The 21888-nt window shown below is 50.7% G+C and overlaps 1 protein-coding gene across 1 annotated transcript; it reads left to right on the forward strand.

Moving 5' to 3' along the window:
• The first annotated feature begins 7588 nt into the window (after positions 1–7588).
• On the forward strand, positions 7589–20857 carry SCN2B (sodium voltage-gated channel beta subunit 2). Its single transcript, XM_058545120.1, has 4 exons — positions 7589–8036; positions 15449–15615; positions 15921–16131; positions 16855–20857. The coding sequence occupies exons 1-4, from the start codon at positions 7967–7969 to the stop codon at positions 17052–17054; spliced, it is 648 nt and encodes a 215-aa protein (XP_058401103.1). The 5' UTR covers positions 7589–7966; the 3' UTR covers positions 17055–20857.
• The last annotated feature ends 1031 nt before the right edge of the window (positions 20858–21888 follow it).

Here is a 21888-nt window from a genome sequence, read left to right on the forward strand (position 1 = left end):
TGGGTATCAGAATGGCTGGTGGCTCTTTGCTGGGCCTCACCAGAGGTGTCCTGGTTTGGAATTCCTAGATGGAACTGGGCATCTGTCTTTTTCAAAGGTGACACTCCTGTTTTGCGAAAGTGGACAGCCAGTGATTTAACTCTTGATCTGAACTATGAGGTTCCTATACTTTTTGGTTACTATTGTAAGATTTGATAAGGTTAGTCTTAAAAAGTGCTTTTGTTCTGAGCTCCTATGTCTAGCCTGGGCTCAGCTCAGGTCTCCTCTCTTTGAATACTGCCAGCCCTTCCTCATTCTCTGCATCACATTCAGGGCCTGGATAAAGAGGATGTCTTCTGTGGTTCTCTGAGTTCTGACCCAGTCTCAAGTGGAGCTACATTTTTGAAGGATTCCTCTAACTCTCCAAACATCAGGACCCTCTCATAACACACCCATTATTAACTCTCTTTTACCAACTGTTCTTGGGTCTCCATGTGGGGGCCTGTAGCCTCTTTTTGTTCTTGTTCAGCCATAGGGAACAGTCATTAAATGTTTCCTTCTCACCTGTTAGCTCTAAATAAGGAGTATGTCAATAATTTACAATACGTGTATTGAAGACAATATCCTGTCCAAGACATACCAGAGAGGGGACACATATTGACATGATAGGTAGAGAGGGGAGGAGGACTCTTTCATATCCCAAGACTTTGTGGAGAGGAAGTGGTTTCGTTTGTGGGCTGTTAAGTAACATGCTCTCCTGGGCTAAGAGGCCCTTTTCCACTTCCTTAAATGCTGTCTGCATACGACGACAGCCTTCAGGATACAGAGTTAGGTGGATGGATAGTGATTTTACATCTGTTGTTCTTGGTCAAAGGGAATAGTTGGGATAAGAGCTGGAGGACGGGCTGAGCATCTTCTCCACATGTTCCTGCAGAGGGCGCTTTGATGGTTGGAAGTGTGGGCACGTCCCTCCAGAATTTGACTTGCCCAAATTTGAATTTGATTTGTTCAAAGTTTGGCTTCCATTCTGGATTCAGCAGTTGTAACTGAGGAGGAGGAAGACGAGGCCCACCCCTCTCCCCCAACCCCATCTCCCCACAAATGTTCCTCTTATACACAGGCATGGAATCAAGGTTGAGAATGGAAGCCACAGCTGTCAAATATTAGTTTTGCCTAAAACAAAATAGTCCTGTGGGGGAGCATGAAAAAGACCGGCTTGTTCTCTCACGCCCTTCTCCTAGGGCTGGTTGTCTGTTAAATCCAGGGACGTGAAGGCATATGACATAGGGAATGGGCTTCAAGGTCAAACAGGCCTGGTTCAAATCCTGGCTCTGCCTCTTACTATCTCTTTGATGTTGCAAAGTTTACTTCAGTTCTTTGAGGCTGTTTCCCTTTTATATAAAATGGAGACTCAGGATTTTTTTGAGGACTAAATGAGTCATTTAGGGGCTAGTGCCTGGTCTGAGCCCTCCATCTGCTTCCAACATGTTTTCCCTGGTTGGATTTGTCTTCTGGTGATTCAGTCCCCATTTCTGGTTAATTTTTATTTCTATGGGCAGGAAGCCCTTTAACCCAAAATACCTAAGTCCCTCTTCCCATTCAAAGAGAAAGTTAGGAAGCTGAACGTAGGGAAGGGCTTTGCATGGCTCTGAAGGGTGACATTGTGAGGGGCAGGGAAGATGCTGGAGCTGGAGAAAGCTGGCTCTCCTTGTAATAGATCCTTTAGCAAAGCAGTTTTGTTACTTGAATTTGCAGTATTTTAGTCCCTAGAACACCAGATGCTCCCATATTCAAAGGCTTCCAGAAGCATGCAGGCTTTTGCCAACAGAAAGCAGCCTAAGGGTGGAGGGGGTGGGCCCATCCATGAATAATGGAGAATCTAGCAGCATCAGAGTTTGGCTATTGGAATTGAAAACAGTTCAGCCTGTCCACTGGGGACATTTAGAAGATGTGCCTCCTTTAAAAGGCTGCAGCCTTCCGCCAGCCCTTTAGTCTTTTGTTCCTCGTTGCCACCCCACTCTTTTTCTCCTTTTGGCTCGTCAGTATGCTTACATGTCTACGTTGGCAATTTTCTTTTATAAAACACTAGGTTTGTGTGTGTGTGTGTGTGTGTGTGTGTGTATGGAAGGGGTCATGCTCCCACTGAATTAGCTCAGTTCCTTAGAGTCAAAGAACCTTAGGTTGCAAGTTTTATCCCAACACAGACCAGTTATCCTCTTACTAAGAATTAACAAATTTCTCAGGTCTACTGACCAGCTGGTTTGCAAATGTGGTCTGGTCTTCCTCAAAGGGTCTCAGGCAATCCCTTACCACTTCTGTAAAACCCAGCCCTCAAGACATCTCTTTTTGATCAAAGAATAAGGGAACTTGGAGTTTTCTCAGAAAGCTAAGACCTTTCTTATTTCATAGATGGTGAGAACAATAGTGATTGACCTGTCCCAGAACCTTCAGAGCTCCTGTCTAGACTCCATGTCATATGTGCACTGCCTCCTGAGTTCTAGTGCCACCTTGTCTACCCATCTACACCTCCCATTTTTTTCATGGCAGGAACTCTCTGTGCCAGATACCTTTGTCTTTCCTGCTTCTGAGCCTTTGCCCTTGGTGTTCCTCTGCCGGAATTCCCTTTCCCTCCTTGTCTGCCCAGATCAGCATTCCTTCAAGGCCCTTCTGCTGTCCTGCCTGGGTGATCTCCTACTTCTCACATCTTCTTAGATGTCGCCACACTTACCAGATTTTATCTTCTGATGTTCTCTAATTGTTTCATGAGTGGGAGGTTTTATTTTCTCCAGAGATCTTAAGCTCTTAGAGATCCTGCTTTAGGTCTTTTCTGTGAGCTTTGTAGCCTCTGACCCCAGTGGGACAATCTCTTGTTGCATGGAATTGCCAGGGAGTGGAGAGGAGCAGTATGTGCAGAGAGCTGCGGGACCAGGCCCCCAGTCCCGGTTCTACCATGCCTTCATGGGGTAAGGTCAGGCTGATGGAGTTTCTGCCCTTTCTCCAGGCGTAAAACAGACATTCATTCATTCCCGTCTGCTCAGGGACCAGTAGAGGTCCAGTGCAAACTCAGAAGAATAAGACACAATTCCTGTCCTTAAAAAGCTACAGTCTAGTTGGGGAGGTAGGAAGTGTCAACAAAGAATGACAGCACTCTCTGACTCCTGCTAACATGGAGACCCAAGCAATACCAAATATACCTTTGTTGCCATCCCCCTGTAGATAAGATTGTCCTCATCATGCTGAATTGGGAGTTTATGCATTTGTCTCCCCATCTAGAATGTGAGCTCTCAAAGGGTGAGCTGTATCTCATTCACATCTGGATCTCTAATTTCTAGCCTAGTGTCTGGCACATAGGGGGCATTAAATAGGCATTTGAGTTTGTTGAATGAGGGAATTGATGAGCAAATGAGTGAATGTACCCAGTGTCACAGGAGCACAGAGAGAAGAGGTATGTAGAAGGTAAGAAGTGGGTGACTTCATAGCAGATTTTTGAAGAAAGACTAGGAGCTTGCTGAGCAGACAGAGGAAGGGCATTCGTAGAAGAGGAAACTGCAAAGACAAAGATACCAAAATGTGAAGCCATACATGGGGGTAAGGGAAACCTTCCCTGGTATGGAACAGCTTGAAAAGGGCCCAGAGAAAAAAGAGGGAGTGAAACGAATTCCCAGCTTGTTATTCCTGAGCAGGCTGCTGAGTGCTCTGCAGATCACCTGAGGCCAGCATTTAATCCTAAGCTTGTTCTGTTTACCAGGCCCTTTTCCCCAACCCCTCAAACCTGGCTTCCCATTGCCTCTTGCTCATGGGGTGCATACATTTTAATATAGGTGAAGGCAGTACTTGTCAAACTTTAATGTGCTTAAGAATCACCTGGAGATCTTGTTAAAAATGCATTCAGGAGGCTGGCCCATGGCGCAGCGGTTAAGTGCGCGTGCTCTGCTTTGGTGGCCCAGGGTTTGCAGGTTCAGATCCAAGGTGTGCACCAATGCACTGCTTGTTAAGCCATGCTGTGGCGGCGTCCCATATGAAGTAGAGGAAGATGGGCATGGATGTTAGCCCAGGGTCAATCTTCCTCAAGGAAAAAAGGGGAAGATTGGCATGGGGTGTTAGCTCAGGGCTAGTCCTCCTCACACACACAAAAAATAAATAAAAAGCACATTCTGGTTCCCTGGGTCTGAGGTGGGGTCTGTGCCTCTGTATTTCTAAGGAGCTCCCAGGTGACGCTGATGGTGAAGTGAGCCTCACTTTGAGAAGTGAGGCTCTAAGGTAAATTTAACTAGGGAGTCTCTCTGTAGCCTCAACTAGGCGTTCCAAAGGCAAAAGGAAACTACCTTCCTTTAAATTATTTGTAACACTGCTTCTCCCAGCAGGGTAAGTAATTGAGTGTTGTCTAATAAAATCTTCAGGGATAAATGGCACCGGGTAGAAATGCTAAAAATAGGGCTTGACTCCCCAAGTGGCCATCTTTGATATTGGTGTCTTCCTAATACCTCTTCGAATTTCTGCTTTCCAGGCTCCTAGGGAAAACTTACTCTTTTGGAGCAAATGAGTATCTGGAGGCCCAAGTGAGCCGTGGGTAGGTTCTGGGGTAGCTCTTCGTCTTCAGCCTGCCAGGGTACCTCTTCCCTGAACTGGCGCCTTCTGACCCTTGGTTCTGGAGGGCTGAGTTGGACAAAGACTATTCTAAGTCATATACCTGGTTTCTGTTAGCTAAATTCTGTATAGAAGCAGAGGAATTTCTGAATCCACTTCTTATCTCAGATGTCTCCAAAATAGAAGCTTCTGGACCCAGTGTGAGACCAAGTGAGCCGGGTAAGCAGCTTCCCTGGCCCTTACAGGCACCCTCAGCTGTATTAAGAAAAAGGAGGTGGCCGGCTACGTCAAACCAAAACTCTCCGGCTGACATGTGCCTGCAGCAGCATGGGTGGCTGTGCTGCAGACAGGGACCTGGTCTGGGGCTGCCTGGGAGCTGAGGTGCCAGCTCGCACCAGGCTATCCCTCCAGGCACACCAGCAAACCAGGCCACTGCTGATGACGGAGGAGGAGGCCTGGGGCCTGAGGGCAGTGGGGACAGAGCCTGGCTGTGGCCACTGAGGACACTTTTCCCCCTCAGGCTGCCCCTCCTCTTCTGTTCTGATTTTCCTTTCTATGGGCTCTCTGTGGGTGAGCCAGCCACAGCCAGACCCTGGTGAAGAGGCACTTTGGGGACAGAGTCTGTGCAAGATCCAGGCATGGACAACCACCTCTGGTGTGGAGACCCATAGGGATCTCCTCCCCGCCCTGCCTGCAGCAACTGCCACCCAAATCCGGCCCGCTTCACTCCTCCCCAGCCTAGAACAGCGGGCTTGCGAGAGTTCACTGCCTTCACCGTGATGTCTACTTTCCCCCATTCCTTCTTCAAATTCATTCATTCATTCTGGGGTGCCCCTGTGCAGTTATGCTTCACCTGTGTATTGAGTGTCTGCTCTGAGCCAAGCACTGTGCTGGCCTCCCATTTTGTTCCTCCACGCCCTGCCCCGTAGCGCCATCTTTAAATCCTGCACAGAGGCCCCGGGCTTCATCTATTCCAGTCTTCTCTTCCCTTTGTCTCTAAACAACGGGAGGGTAGTTCCCCTGTCTCCTCCCCGTGGTGACAGGCCATGTGGATACCAGAGACACCCAGTGTTTCACACAGACCTTGATTTGAATCCTGGCTCTGAGTCTGCCCTTAAGGTATGTCAACCGAGGAATAATCACTACAATTTAAACAGCAGATAATTATTTGGGCAATTAGAATTGCAATTCAGGAGACAGATTCAGGTAGAAACCCAAAACATGTTCCTTGTTCTGCTAGGGAGTAAAACTCAGGGGCTTTTAAAGGCAAAGAAGGGAGGTTGTATTACAAATAATTTTAATTGGAGTTGGAGGCAGAAAGCTAGCCCTGGCTAAGCCTTAATGGACTCTTGATTCCATCTTCAGAAAGTCCACAATCCTCAGTCTTTGTATCAGGATGTCCATTCTCCTGCTGACTTCTCAAACAATTTCTTGTAAAACAATTGCCATTTTGGCCCAGTCCAAGGGTCAAGACAGCAAAGCAGTTTCCCTGGAAAGGCAGCTCCGACTCATTTTAAATGGCTCCACTATAGTCAAGTTTGACATGACCATATGTAAACTTGGGTGGGTTAAGGCTGGGAGCCTCCATTTCCTCACTTGCAATTAAAAAAAAAGAGAAATCACCTATCCCAGGGTTACCAGTAAGTTCAGGTATCACATGCCACGGAGTTAATGCTCAAAAACATGAGTTGCTCTCTCTTCAGTGCATCACACGGGCCTGTGGTTGCTGCCTCATTCTATCTGTAGTCTATCTCAATGTCTCCCCAGAAGAGTGGGGGTCACCTTCTCCGCTTAGGGCCACCTTGGTACTCACCCCAAGTTCTCCTACTTGTGATATTAGCCTATTTTTCTTCCTTTTTTAAAACAAAAATTTTCCAACATATACAACAGAAGAGAGAACTGCTTAATGAACCCTCGCAGCCGTCACCAGTTTCAACAATCAACCACAATGTCCCGTCTTGTGTGTCCACCTCCCTCACCTCCTTTTTTTGTTCCTGGAATGTTTTAAAGCAAATTTCAGTCCTCATATCATTTTGTTACCGCCCAACGTGGGGCCTTCTGCTCACCGCAAGACATGCCAATAGTCAAAAAGCAAGATGCTAGGAGAAAAGGACTTTTTTTATTACAGCTTGCTAGCAAGAGGGAAGATGGCCGACTCATGTCTGAAAAAAACCATCTTAAGGGGCACAAAGTCTTATAGCAGCTATATAGGCCGGTGGGTTATAGGGGCGGAGGTTAGGAATGTTGACCCTCGAGTGTTACAGACTGGGAGTCGCCAAACCAGATCTTTCAGTTGTCATTGATGATGGCTATTAGCATAGATTCTCTGTTCAGGGGTCATCATATTCCTAAGGAACTCACAAGAACAAAGTTTTCATCTTATCGCAGCTGGGAGGTACATACACAAGCAGGGGTAGTAAAATCTACAGAACAGCTAGATCTCCTGGAGGGTGCGTATCCAGCTGGGTTAGTTTGTCAGAGGTCATTCAAAGTTACAACAGAGTTTTTCTTTTTTACAATATGACTTCCCTTATGTCAACCTTGTTTTGAGCCGGTATCAATTTCACTTATAAACACTCCAGTGAGTATAGCAGATTAAGATGTTAAAGAACATAACCACAATATTTTTTATCATACCCAACAAAATTAAGAAATATTCATTAATATAGTCTAATACCCAGTCCATATTTATTTTTTCCCAATTGTCTCAAAAATGTCTTTTTTACTGTTGATTTGATTGAATCAGGATTCCCCAAAGGTTCACATTACATTCGATTGTAAGATTTCTTACACCAGCCTGCTTTGACACGTTTTGTTTTCAGTGGCAGTGCTAAAAATGAGGAAGTTCCTACTTCCTCTAAGTCTCCCCAACTCACTTCCCCGAGCCCTTTCCAAATAACACAAAAACAAGCATCTCCTTTTTTGGGTGGTTTTAAATGAAAAAAAGAGTGTCATCGTGTCCCATCCCCCCCACCCCACCCCTTACAGCGGCTCTGAAATAAACAGGTTTCTCTAACAGCTTTCAAAACCCAATAATCATCCAAGCGAAGACGAAGGCAAGGCAGGATCTCCTTTAGTTCTTGTTTCAGAGGGTAAAAATTTCCAGGGAACTTGGTTCTTTTCAGAAAGAGTTTTTTACACCCTCCCACCTGCTTTTCAAAATCCACCAACCACAAAATTTACTCCATCCCCCTTTTTTCTCACTCCCTCTCTCTTTTTAGCAGCAACATACAAGCCGGCCATATTAGAGAGATGGAAATAAAGCTTCCTTAATGTTGTATGTGTCTTTGAAGTACATCCGTGCATTTTTTTTTAGCATCTAACCATTCCTCCCTTGTAGCCCTCGGCCCCCCAAATCACCCTCCCCTACATCCCACCCGACTAACATCTCACTCTGAAAATGCACAGAGACGCCTGGCTACCTCGCCCTGCCTTCAGTCTCACGGGGCTCAGTCTCTTTTTCTCTTTGGGTAAGTTAGACTGCACATCTGCATGCTCCTGAGGGTCCAGAAGTGGAGCCGCAACTGGAAGTGGATGGGGGCAGGGGCAGGAAAGAAGACACTGCTGAGCTTCCCCTCAGTGTCCTTGGGAGGGGAGGTGCCGGCACGTGGGGAGGCATTGCCGGGGGCTTCCTAATGTCGGACTGCTTGGTCACAGAAATGTTGGGTCAGGGGATCTGAGGGTTCCTCGGGGGTGACCATTGTCAAGGGAGGTGATTTTTCCTTTGGATTTCCCTGAAATGGGCCTATGTGGGGGTGGCGGCGGAGGGTAGATGGGTCTGCAGAGTCTCTTCATGGATTTGGTTTTTAGCTGCTGCAAATGTGGGGTTCTGTGACTTAATGCTCCCTGAAGGGGCTTCTTTTGTGAACCTTGATCTTTGGAATCTGGGGGATTTAGGATATTAGGAAAGAGTGTGTTGGGGAGTTGAGGGCAGAAAGTTGAGTCTGGGTCTGGCTTCCTGGAAATCTGTGCCACTGATTTGTTGAAAAGTGTGGGGGAGTAGGTGGGAAGCAGGCTTGAGGAATGATCTCTGGATTGGGAGGAGACCTGCCAAAGCAGGCACTGATGGAGAAGGCACTTCTGGCTTGGGCCAGATGGAGCGGAGGAGGGGTCAGGTGAAGGGATCAGGCAAAAAAAAAGGAACCCACGGGCTGCGTGTGGTTGTGGCCCTTTAAGATCATGTCTCAGAACTGTCCAGCCCAGCCTTACAGACTGCCCTGTCCAGTGATCCAAACGTTAATTTCATATTTGATCACTCATGGACTTCCTCGTGGGTAGGTGGGCTACAGACTTATTTGCAAGCCTGCAAATAGGTAGTTTCCTTCTTGCTCCTAAATTTACTCATTGCTGGTGTAGCAACTGAGGGTCAAGTCCAAGGATTGTCAGTGGGAATATTCCCTATCACAAAGCCTCTCCCTCTCTCTTCCTCTCTCCTCTCTTTGTCTGGCATGCTATGCTGGATGTTGGGCAAGAGTGCTAAGCAGAGACAGCGCAGAGCCCCTGGCAGCCTGCATGAGGCCTATTGGATTTGCTGAGTTATGGGACATAACAGCAACAGAGCAGGAATGTACGGAAGCTCAGGCAGTGGAAAGAGCATGAGCCTTGGAATCGGAACTGGGTTTAAAGCCACGTTTGTCATTTACTTCATGACCATAGACAAGTGACTCGACCCCTCTGAACTTCAGTTCTTTCATGGGTGAACCGGAGAACACCTACTACCTGGGTTTTTTGTGAGTCCAGAATGTAGCAGGTGGTCAATTATAGCTAGCTTTTGTGAACGCTTTTCACATGCCGCAGCGCTGTGTATCTTGGATAGTCCTCATGGTAATCGGTAATTGTATGAAGTAGATACTGTTATTATCCTCATGTTACAGACGAGGAAACAGGCACAGAGAAGTTAGGTAACTTGCCCAATTAGGTCACACAACTAGTTTAAGGTGAGCTGAGATTTGAACCCTATTTGTCTGACTTCAGCATGTACTTAACTGTTGAACTCTACTGCCCCCAACATTCAAGAAATGGTACTGCTATACTAACAATAAGTGATCAAAGAATCTCAAGTGCAGGCAAAAAGAGGGGGAGTTGGATGAATGACCTGTGTGTGAGGAGGCGGGGATGGAGGACAGGCGACCCTTCAGGAGTTAAGGAGAGCTTCCTGCGGGAGGGAAGCAGCCTTGTGAGAGCCTTATCTAAGTGAAAAAAGGAAGGGGGCTCGGGGACCAGGACCAAGGTGTGGCTTAGGGGAAGATGGAGTCTGGGGTGAAGAGGTCAGGGCGTGGGGGCTGTGAGGTGGTGGGAGGAGGAAGCTAAAGCCTCTGCAAACCTGGTTGCGGGGGAGGATGCAGGAATGGGGACCTTGAACTTGAACTGATTGGTGCTGTGATGAGGCAGCCCTGGCACTCTAAGGCCGAGGGCTCAGGTGGACAACGGAACTTTGGTGGTGGTGGTAGCATCAGTCCCCAAGATGGAGGAATGCTACAAGCGACGAGTGAGGGGACCATGTGAGGGGCTGGGTTTGTGAGGATGACTACAGAGCTGGCAAAGGGAAAGGGGACAAGCTGGGCGACCCGCCGCACACCGGACAGAAGAATGTGAGACTAGTTTTTAGCTAGAAACAATCCAAATCCTCGGGCTTCCCTAGAGTTTTTCTCAGGACTGTTGGCTCCACAGTCACCGGCCTGGTCACCAAAGTCTGGGTTATGTTAGAGGAGGCCTAGAAAATGGAGTCTGGTCCTTGCTCGAGCCCACTGCACATACCTGCTGCTGGGGGCAGGAACCCACACACAGAGCGGAAAATGCCTTCCCTTCCTTCCACAGACTTTTACTGAGTGCCCCCTGGGGGTCATATACTGTTCTGGGTCCAGGGATACCAACATGAATAAGAAGAGCCTCCCGAGGGACACAGGCACATAAACAAACAATAACAATGCAGCATCATAGGTGCTGTAATAACAGTAACAGTAGTAATGATTATAATAGCAGCTAACCTTTGCCGAGGGCTGACTATGTGCCAGGCACTGCTGTGAGCTTTGTACGTTAGGAAGTCATTTACTCCTCACCCAGCCCCAGGAGGCAGGGCCTGTTATTGTCTTCCATTTTACAGATGAGGAAACTGAGGTGCTGGGAGGTTAACTATCTTGCCTAAGATCAGACCAGGCTAGAGCCCTGGTCTTGGCCACTATGCCGTTCTGCCTCCCAGTCACGAGGAAGCAGTAGGAACAGGGCTGGGGAGAGGGCACAGGCACTGAGGCTGTCATGGAGGCGAGGCCTTATTAGCTGGCATCTGCAGCAGAAGTAGGAGGGCCTGAGGTGCAGAAGGATGAACGAGCTTCCCGACCTGAAGCAAAAACATGTGCAAAGTCACGGAGGGGGAGAAGGCGTTTTCAGGAAAAGTAAGAACTCTGAGGTCACTGGAGTGGAGGAAGCTGGCAGGAGATGAGGCCAGGTTGTAGGCTTATCCCAGATGGCTAAGGGCTCGGAGGCCGTGCCCAGGAGCCTGAACTTGATCCAGAAAGCAACAGGCAGCCCGTGGGGGTTTGGGGCTGAGGGGATGATGACAGGTTGCTCTCATGGCTGCATGGGAAGCACAGGAGATGGGCTGGGTGTCACACTCACCCAGGAGGCAGGGGCTGCCCCAGGAGACCATGTGCTCCAGAAGGTCGGGGAGATAATTCCTCTGCTTAGGCATTCTCTGTCTCTGTGTTTTTTTTTTGTGAGGAAGATCAGCCCTGTGCTAACATCTGCCAATCCTCCTCTTTTTTTGCTGAGGAAGACTGAGGAAGACTGGTCCTGGGCTAACATCCCTGCCCCTCTTCCTCCACTTTATACGGGATGCTGCCACAGCATGGCTTGCCAGGCGGTGTGTCGGTGGGCACCCGGGATCCGAAGCAGTGAAGCCCGGGCCGCCGCAGCGGAGCGTGTGCACTTAACCGCTTGCGCCACCGGGCTGGCCCCTCTGTCTCTGTTTTTGTTTTGTTTTTTTGTGAGGAAGATCAGCCCTGAGCTAACATCCATGCTAATCCTCCTCTTTTTGCTGAGGAAGACCGGCTCTGAGCTAACATCTATTGCCAATCCCCCTCCTTCCCCCCCCCTCCCCAAAGCCCCAGTAGATAGTTGTACGTCATAGTTGCACATCCTTCTAGTTGCTGTACGTGGGACGCGGCCTCAGCATGGCCGGAGAAGTGGTGCGTCGGTGTGTGCCCGGGATCCGAACCCCGGCCGCCAGTAGTGGAGCACAGGCCCTTAACTGCTAAGCCACTGGGCCGGCCCTGTCTCTTTTTAACCAGGAAGAAAATAAACCTACCTCATAGATCGCTGTAGGGTTGGAAAGAGGTGTGAAGAGAATTAACTTCCAGTCTCTGCAGGAGGTAGTGTTTGGCAGGAGATGAGCAAATTTTTGTGATCTCTGCAAGACGGGCCAGCTAGAACAGTGGGTGACATGGGGCCTGCGGGCCAGATGTCCCTTGGAGAAGGTGGGGGCCTGGCCCTGGTGATGTTTCAGAACTAAGATCAAAGGCCACATCCTTACTGCACCCCTGTGATCACCATTTCCTTTCCATGAGTTGGAAATCAGGAGACCCAGGCCCCAGACCTGGTCCCCAATGGGACAACCAGGAAGACTGTGGGCTCCCCCTCTATGGAGGTTCTTTTAAAGAGGACTGTTCCCCTCTGGCCAGCCTGCCCAGGGCTGGGGGCTGGCAGCTGCGGAGCTGGACCTGCCATGTAGACAGCAGGAGGCCTGGTCCCGGGACACCTTGGGCAACAATCAAAGCCCACCCAACCTCGACCCCTTAACCCTCTGTCTGAAGCCTGGCAGCCTGGGTTCAAATCTGGGCTTGCCACTTCCTAGCTGTGCGCTTGGGCTATTCGTTTAACCGCTTTGTGCTCAATGACGTCATCTGGAAGGTGGGGGTGATAATAGGGTTGTCGTGAGCGTTGGTGTCTGTAGAGCGCTTGCTTAATCGGTGCCTGGCTGCAGTAAGCACTTTGTAGTTATTATAAAGTCCTTTCAGTGGCCCCCACTGTGGAATCGCTGCCTTCCTGAAGCAGCAGAGTTCATCAAGAGACCAGGATTTTGCTCACAGCTCTGACCTTGAGTGTGATGGTTTCCCCCCTCTTTGATGAGGGCCTGGATTGGAGAAAAGCCTGAGGCCCTGGCGTTGACCTGGGATCCCGCTGAAGTCTCAGGCTGCAGGGGGTGCCCTGGACAAGGAGTCAGGAGCCCTGGTTCCGGCCCCAGCCTGTCCCTATCCTCTGTCTCTCTCAGGGCCTCCCTTTCCCCATTGATAAGACAGTGGGGCTCATCTACAACTCCTGAGGGTCTCCCCTCTGGCTTCGTCTGATTTAGTGACCCTCTGTTCCTCATTCTGCAGCTGGGACCTGACGTTTGACCTCTCTGACCACTAGAGGGCACATGTGTTCTGCCTGGTGTCTCCTGCAGGACTGTGGGGTAGGGATGCGGGGGAGGGACCCGGCATTGCATCTCTCTGTCTGTCCCCCTCCTGCAGCTAGGAAAGGCCACTCATTCCCCATGGCTCTGCCTTTCCACACAGCAGGGTGCCTGTTCCTTCAAGATGGAGGGAGCTGCCTGGTGGGGTTCAAGTTCTAATCGGAGTTGTCGTGGGCTGGAGCGGGACAGAGGCCAAAGATGGGGCAGCTAGATTCATAGCACCTACTTCCTGGTGTCACTTGGAGGCTCCTTTTGGTGGGGGCCCTGGGAAGTGGGAGAGCCTTACAAGGCAAGGGGCTGGAGAAGCAGGGTGTTCCTGGGATATGAGGTAAGCTCAGGACAAGGCCCTGCCAGGCTCCTTCCCTGCAGATTTCTCTGCCTCTGCAGAGTGGGGGCGGTGACGGCATTTTCTGCACAGCTCCTCCTCGCCTGGCGCTGTGCTATGAAAGTGGGGCGATGGGAACTGGGCTTTGTTCTTCTTGGTGGGCCCGCTCAGCCTCCCCAGTTTGTCCTCCCCTAACTGCAGCGCACTCCTGGAAGCCTTGGCCTTGCAGGGGGTTTGCACACCTATCCCTCTAGCTAGGGCTCGGGCGTGACCTCTGGGGCCAGCAGTTCAGAGCGTCTCCTGTTCTTAAATCCTGCTTACTGGCCCTGGCCACTCGTCCCAAGGGATGGGCTGAGCAGAAGGACGCTGACCGGGGCAGGCTTTGATATTCCTGCTTCCAGGCTGCGTGCAGCTGCTTCTGGGATGGGGCCCAGCAGCTTTGCACAACAAAACAGTTTGAAAAATAAGAGCCTTGCAGGGGAGCCTCCCGCCCCGCCCCCGCCAGGCCTGGGGCTGGGGGGATACCAAGAGGCTGCCCCGAAGGGGTCAGGCTCCAAGGTGCCCTCCCTGGGAGACTGCCCCAGAAGCTCTTGCTGTTTAGGGGGCAGAACTTGAGGAGAATTTAAGATCATAAGAGCCACCATTTGCTGAGCACTTACTGCCAGGCAGACTGCATGCTGTGCTTCCTATATTTTCTCTCATTTAATTATCATAACAACCCCAGAGGTGGGTGTCATCATCTGTGTTTTACAGAGGAGGGGACTGAGGCTTAGGAGGTGAAGGAGCTCGCCCACATTCTCCAGCTGATTGAGGCAGAGCTGGGCTTGAACCCACGGCTAACTGGATCTCCTTGTCTAGGCTGTTCCCATGTCAACAACATAGCTCTCGCCTGGACAGTCTGCTAGCTGCCCTCTGCCCCAAGTCCCCTAGTGGCTTCCTATCTCACTCAGAAGAATAAAATCCTACCTCTGTGTTCTGGCCCACAAGGCCCCTGGTGGCTGCCCCTGCCTAACTCTCGGGCCTCAGGTCTCACCATTTGCCCCCCTGACCACTCCTCTTGTTGTGCCTTAGACATACAAAGCTCATTCCAGCCACGTGGGACTTGGCTCTTGATGTTCCCACTGCCTTGGAACTCGATTCCCTCACAGCTTCCAATGGCTCACTCCCTCACTTCATTCAGGGGCGCCTGAATGTCAGCCCCTCAGAGCAGTCTTCCCTGACCACCCCCTACTTTGTTTTATTTCTTACAGCCCTTGCCATGTATCACTACCTAAAGCTACACTACTGTTTTTTCCTTGTTAATTTCTGTCCCCTCCCTAGAATACGAGCTCCATGTTGCAAGACCCTGCCTGTCTTGTTCATAGTGATATCCCCCAGGGCCTAGACTAAGTGCCTGGGGCATAGTAGGTGATTTATAAATATTTGGTAAATGAGGGAATGAATTATTGATGCTGAACATTACTGTTTACCCTCTATAAAGAAATTAATGTTTTGGGATGAGGTTTTGATGATATTGGCAGAGAATTTTAGAATTAAGGCCAGGACTAGAGTGAGGCAAGTGAGGTGCCTAGAGTGCAGAATTTAGGGAGGTATTTGTATGACCCTGAGAGTGGGGGCCCCCTTAAATTTTGCACCTAAGGCAGCTTTCTGCCCCCTGGGGGGCATTGCTGCTTCAGCTGGAATGGCTTTGGCTCAGCAGAGATGGTTGGAAGTGGTCGGGAAGGAAGTGGAAACTGAGGCCAGCAAACTGAAGCCCCTTGTCCAAGGTCTTCAGCTAGGAGGTGGCAGTGGCAGGACTGGGGCAGGATGGCCAGGTGGAGGGCTGCACAACAATGGTCCTGGAAAAGGCTTGGGCCATTTGTCTGTCCCTGGCTTGACAGATGATTTGGTGTCTCTCCACCCCAGCCTTGCTCTGCCCCTCATTTTACCCCGAGGGCCACATCAGGTACCCTCAGGAGTTTTGCCCTCCCTACCCCCTGACTAATTTCAGCATAAGGGACCCAGCTTACTGCCATAGCTCTGCTCCACGCCCCACCAGGTACAGAAGGCATGCCCCCTCCCTGGCCCTGTCAGCCAGAGTCCTCACCAGCTTGTGGCTTTGTCTGCAGTGCCACCAGGGTGGAGCATGGAAGTCACAGTACCTACCACCCTCAATGTCCTCAATGGCTCTGATGCCCGCCTGTCCTGCACCTTCAACTCCTGCTACACAGTGAACCACAAACAGTTCTCCCTGAACTGGACTTACCAGGACTGTAGTAACTGCTCCGAGGAGATGGTGAGTCTTGGGATGGAGACGGGGGTGGAGGAGGAGGCAGGAGCCCCGCAGCGTGAAGCCCACCTTTCCCATCACCTGCCCCTGCATTGGACCAGGACTGCAGAGTACTCTGGTGGGCTGTCTGCTCCAGAGGGCTTTGGCAGAAGGTGTTTTGTCACACCTGGGTGGCCCTGGGGAGGGTGGCGGAGATCTGGAGGTAACTGCCTCTTTTCCAGGTAAAAGGGTGCATGGGAGGAGGGGCTTCCCGCTCTCCTTGCAGCTCCTTGCTCATCCCCCCCCTCATCCTGTCCCTTGCCCACCCCCAGTTCCTCCAGTTCCGCATGAAGATCATTAACCTGAAGTTGGAGCGGTTCCGAGACCGCGTGGAGTTCTCGGGGAACCCCAGTAAGTACGATGTGTCAGTGACACTGAAAAACGTGCAGCTGGAGGATGAGGGCATCTACAACTGCTACGTCATGAACCCGCCTGACCGCCACCGTGGCCACGGCAAGATCCACCTGCAGGTCCTCATGGAAGGTGAGGGGCGGGCAGGCAGAGTGGGGAGCAGGGTTGTTGTAGGGGCCCCTGGCCGTTCCCACCCAACTGCTCTCCAGCAGTATTAGCTCAGGGCTCCTTTGAAGAGGCTGTGCCCTCCTGAAGGGTGGCAACAAAAGCTTGTGCTGGGTGCAAGTCATCCGTTTATTCCCTCCAGTCCTTGAGGACCTGGGAACGTGTCTCAGACAATCCTTACACTGCTATCAATCGTGATCACAATCTTAAAAATCATAACAGCAGCTTTTATTTATTGGGCACTTACTATGTCTCAGTTATAAGGCTAAACTATATATATGCATTATCTCATTTCATCCTCATAAACCTCTAGGAGGGAGGTACTATTATTATCCCTATTTTATAGGCGAAGAAACTGAGGCTTAGAGAGGAACTTACATAAGTAAGTTATGTAAGGTCACACGATTAATAAACAGTACAATCAGGACTCAAATTTGGATCTCAAAGTCCATGCTCTTAAATACTGCATTATACTGCCCTCCCCTGTGGTTTTTAGATGCCCTAGGATTTTGGGGTGGGGGGCTTAGAGGTCAGTGGCCTGGGTTGATTTTTGGCTTTGACTAAAGTCTTTTCCACGGAGGAGAGTAAAATCAAGACCACCCCATACATACTGTGGGAGCAGGGGGACAGTGGGTAAGCTCCCTTTTCTAGCCCTAGTGCTCAGTGGGTCCGTTTCTTTTCCTTCTCCAGAGCCCCCTGAGCGGGATTCTACGGTGGCGGTGATTGTGGGTGCCTCCGTGGGGGGCTTCCTGGCTGTGGTCATCTTGGTGCTGATGGTAGTGAAGTGTGTGAGGAGGAAAAAAGAGCAGAAACTGAGCACAGATGACCTGAAGACAGAGGAGGAGGGCAAGACAGATGGAGAGGGCAACGCGGACGATGGCACCAAGTAATAGGCGGCTGGCCCTGCAGCCCCTCCCTTGTGTCCTGTCTTCCTCCCACTCTGCCCTGCACAGTGTGCCCCTGCCTGCCCTCTCTTGGTGTGCTTCTCTTGAACCGGGATCCCAGGGCTGACCTGGGGCCTCCTGAACCCCTCACTTCGTACCCCCCACCCTGCACCAAGAGTGACTCACCTCTCTTTCATTTGAGAAACCTGCCATGGCGTCTGGGATGTGTGGGCCCTGGGAGAAGTGGGCTCAAAACTGCCAGTCCCTGAGAGGAGGCAGGAGGCATGTATGAGGGTTCCAGAGAGAAGGTGGAGGGTGGGCAGTGGTGGAGGAGGAGGGCAGCTGTTCAGCCTGCCCAGTGCAGGGACTCATCTGGTGGCGGCTTCAGAGAGGACCTGTGGTTGGGGGAAGGGCTTTCCTGTGCTGCTTCAAGAAGCCTGGGGTTGGGGGGCATTGCTCTGCTCCCTGTGCTGCTCCCAGCCCAGGGCAGCCCTGTCAGGCTGGGGCTGGTGACGGGTTCCTATAACTTGGGTGGGGGGCATGTTGAAGGGACGACTGGGTATTTCTTGGGCATTGAAGGAAAGCTGGGGCTGGGGGCAAATGGAGACAAGCCTTGGCCCAGGGAGCTGTGCTCTCACCCCCTTCTCCATTGATGGCAGCTACCACAGAAGCCTCGTGGTTTTCCGTTGGCCGCTAATCCCTTGGGATTTTGGCGAGAATAGGGCTGAGGAGGTGCTGAGCTAGGCCATGGGTGGGTCGTGTTGTTCCAGGCAGTGGTCATTTTCCACCATGGTTACACACCAACAGGAGACGAATTTCAATCAGCTGAGGGACTGAGGGGGTGGGGGCACTATCGTAAACCGGAGTTTGTTGCAGACTGCCTTCTCCAACAGGATGACCACCATCGGCCTGGGCCAGGAGCAGCCAAGGTGCAGAGATGAGGTGGGGTGGTAGCCACGGCAGAGGAGTCCACATGCAGAGTGGGGGCTTCATTCGGAGCTTCTGTTCAGACTTTCCCAGTTACCCTCAGTGGGGTTTTCATCTGGCTTTTGGCTAGAGACCAGGGAAGGGAATGCTCTGAGGGAAGCAGAGGGGAGATCCTATGGCCATGTCACACCTGGAGCCATGTTACACCCTCCCCCGCTCCAACAACTCCCTCTTTGGGGAAGAAAGTAGCATTTGTGGGGAGCCAACTTTCACTGCCATTTTACTCACATTAAGAGGGAATTGTTTAAGCCTCAAGAGAGGGAGAGAGACAGAGAGAGAAACTGCTGACATGGAGAACACTACCTTGGAAGACGCTAGAGATCAACTAGCCAAGTCACTCATACTACAGATGGAGAAACTGAGGTTCAAACTGACAGAAACTGAGGATCCTGCCATCGCCTGGCTCCTCAGTCTCCAGTTTGAATCAACAGAGCCATCGTTTTCCCGGTGGGAGGGGTCTCTGCAGACTGGTAGATGAGGGAGGTGAGGTGAGGGAGGTGGGCTCATCCAGCCCTGCTCATCTCCCAGGAGCCCTCCTCAATTGCCCAGGAGCCCCGCCCCTCCAGGCTGTGACTGAGGCAGGGAAGGACTGATGGGAGTAAGAGGGCAGAGCTGTTGGCAATGCCCCATTCCCACCTAGGCTGACTCTCTTCGACACTTCCCAGCCTTTCCAGGAGCTCAGCCCCTGCCCCAGCTGAGGGAGTCAGTGCCCAGGGCAGGAAGGAGTCTGGAGTAAGGGAGTGGAGACAGGACTGTGACAGCCTCAGGGACTATTCTCTCCCTCTGCCCATCATCAGATGGCCAATTTGGGGTGAGAGCAATAGCATACGGGAGATTCAGTTTAATTCACTTCAATTCAACAACCATTTATTGAGCATCTGCTACGTGCCAGGCACTGTGCGGGGTGCCGGGGACACACACAAAGCCATAACAGAGTTGGGAACTGCCAGGTCAGCACTGTGGGGACCAAGATTAATTTTTTAGTGCATCTAATTCCACCACTGCAGCCACTGCTTCCAGGGCTGGAGTTGGGGAAGAAGGAAGAGATTCCAGAATCTTGGCCCTGGGAAGGAAGGAAAGAAGGAAGATACAACAGGGAAGAAGTAAGAGGCCAGGTGGAGTGGGCACAGAGTGAGGGATGGGCAGCCAGCCCGCCAGCTCCTGGGTGGGTGGACCTAGCCCATCTGGAAATTCTCTCATCGGCTCAGTACCTAACTGCCAATCAACACACTGCCAAAGGAGGTGGGCTAAGCCACCAGGATGCCTGGGGCAGGTGGACACTACTCATCCTTTGAGCCAACCAGCTGAGAGGGAGAGGTGGGTGGTGGGCACCTCATGCCAACTGAGACCGGGGGTGGTTGTATTACACTTCTGCAGCTTGCAGATTTCACTTTTTGGCAACCTCTTAAGTACCCTCCTCTCTCAGGGTGAGTGAGGATCTGTGCTGATGCTGGGAACTTTTCTTTTTCCAGGACTCATAACATTTAGCGCGATTATTTGCAAGATTCCCTAGGTTTGTTCTAAGTCCTAACTCTCCATAAAGAAGCCTGAGACTTCCAGGTTCCTTCCTTTCTCTGCCCTGCCTTGGGAGAGCAGTGCTTCTCCATGGGTCTCAGTGGCCTGAGCAGATGGGGATGGGCCAGGAACCACCTTTGCCCCAGGTGCCCCCCCTCATATGCACTTACTTCTTGAGCCTCCTAGAATCTCCTCCAGGGGTCTCCTAGAGCTGCCTCCCCCAGGACAATGAGGTTGAGAACAAAATGGGGCTTCTGTGAGTAGAGGTGGGAAATCGGTGAGATGTTTCCATAGCAGCCATTTCTCTACCCTGCTATCTAGTCTACACCAGCAAGCTGTTCTGCTTACTGTGGAGTTCAAGCCCCACTCGTGGCTGCATGTTCCCATCACTGCACTCTGCTGGGTTCAGTCTGCTGGTTTTCTCAACTGCCCTGCCTCTCTTCCTCTCTCAGACCCCGTATCTGTCTCTTCCTCCTAATTAAGGGCCACTATGAAGAGAGATGGACTGGCCGACCCATGGGATTTAGCTTATAAGAACAAAGCACAATTTTTCAGGACTGAAATGCCTTGAGGTGCCTTGGAGCTGGCTTTGGAAATAGCTATCTGCCCCGTAGCTATGGACTAATCACAATTATTCCCAATTATAAAAAGGAAAAGCTGATTGGATCCATATTTCTCCCTGTGTGCCTCCTTGGGGAGGTTGGGCTGGTAAATAGTTACAAAGTCAGGTTAAGCGGATGGACAATTGGAAATACTGGCCAGGTCCAGAAGGACAGTCCCAGGTCGTAGGAACGGCTTGGTGCAGTTGGAACGGGTGATGAATCAAGAAATTCTCCTTCCTACTCATGTCTTAAGGATAGACAGCCTGTGTCTCTTGCTGTGCCTCTTGCTGATGTCTTCCTTTATTGAAGCTTGCTGATGCATTTGTATATAATCTATATATAGGTATAGATATATTATATATACCAATATAAAACATCTCACTATACCCACCCCAAAAGTTACATTGTTGGGGGGGGGGGACACAATCATTTCTCAGTGTTTTGAGTTGACTCACCAAAGGCAAATTATGGAATGTTCTTACTGCTCTTTGTGCACTTGGATGAGAAAACCTAACTACTTATGCACTTTCTAGGTTTGATGTGCTATATGGTGGTTGGAAGAGGTGATGGGGAGGCAAACTTAAATGGTCCTCTGTGCTCCGACTGCTGTGATGTGTCTGCTTTTTGGATCGGACTGAGTTTCTTTTGTAGTTTGTCTTATCACTTGAATCTATTGGCTACAATAAACAGATCATCTCCCCTGAACATCCTTTGAGTGTGGCTTTTTCTCAGGGGTGCAGAGAGGGGTAAGTTGAGGCTTTGCCAGGATCCTGACAGGGACCCCTGACGCTCCTTTCCTGGTAATCCCATTGACACTGCCAGATCCCATCAAGGATGGGGTCATTCTAGTCCACTCTTGTTGACACATTTTATCTCTTTTCCCTTTTGCCTTCCCAGAATCCTGTGGGGCTCTGTCCACCTCAGAAGCACCCTAGGGACAAGGTGGCTGGACATCCAATTCTTGGAGGGCTCTTGGTAATTTCCGGGATGACGAAAACCCTTTAAACCTCCAAGGCTAACTGTCATGTTGATGTTGCCTATTCTTTCCGTGAATGGAGGGGCCATCCTTCCTGCCCCCGGTGCTAAGCTGTGTCTGGCTAGCAGACATCTTTTTTGCCTGCTCTGGACTTGGGAAAAATAGATGACGGCTGGTAAGAGTCTACCCTTGTGCAGCTTCACGGACAGGGTGGCTGGGGGAAGAGTCAGGTTGCTCATGTCCCACCTACGTCCTGCTGTATCCTATTTACATGCGGCTGAATCAGCCCTATGTTCAGAACCAAAAGCAACCCCTGGCCCAGGGGCTCCACTATCCCAGACACACACACACACACACACACACTCCGCCTTGTCAAGGAGGCTCGCCAGATAAGAAAAGTCTCAACTTTCTGAACGGCAAGGAAATGCTGGAGTGGTTGGATCCTCCTTTTCTCCTGGTTTCTTTGTCATTTCTGTCTGCTCCCTGGTGACCCAGAGACCTTCACCAGTGGTGAGTGGTCAGATGCATTTTAGAATGTTCCAGAAGGATCCTGACATTGGTAGTCCTAATGCCTGCAAGGATTACAGCTGCTACCTGAGAGAGAAGCCAGGAAGGAGGCAGCAGCGTTCAACAGAGGTGGCCGTATTTAACAGAACCAAAGGTAACTTGGTTTGAAAGGATGTCTGCCCTCTGGAGCCCGAGTCCTTCCAAGGATGGGATGTCAGAGAGGGTGCTTCTCTACTTAACAGGTAGGGAAATT

The sequence above is a fragment of the Diceros bicornis genome, chromosome 7 (genome assembly GCF_020826845.1).
Source record: "Diceros bicornis minor isolate mBicDic1 chromosome 7, mDicBic1.mat.cur, whole genome shotgun sequence".
NCBI lineage: Eukaryota > Metazoa > Chordata > Mammalia > Perissodactyla > Rhinocerotidae > Diceros > Diceros bicornis.

Coding starts and splice junctions, on each gene's coding strand:
- SCN2B (XM_058545120.1), top strand. CDS start 7,967: ATGCACAGAGACGCCTGGCTACCTCGCCCTGCCTTCAGTCTCACGGGG. Junction 8,037..15,448: donor CAGTCTCTTTTTCTCTTTGG/GTAAGTTAGACT, acceptor CTTTGTCTGCAG/TGCCACCAGGGTGGAGCATG. Junction 15,616..15,920: donor GTAACTGCTCCGAGGAGATG/GTGAGTCTTGGG, acceptor GCCCACCCCCAG/TTCCTCCAGTTCCGCATGAA.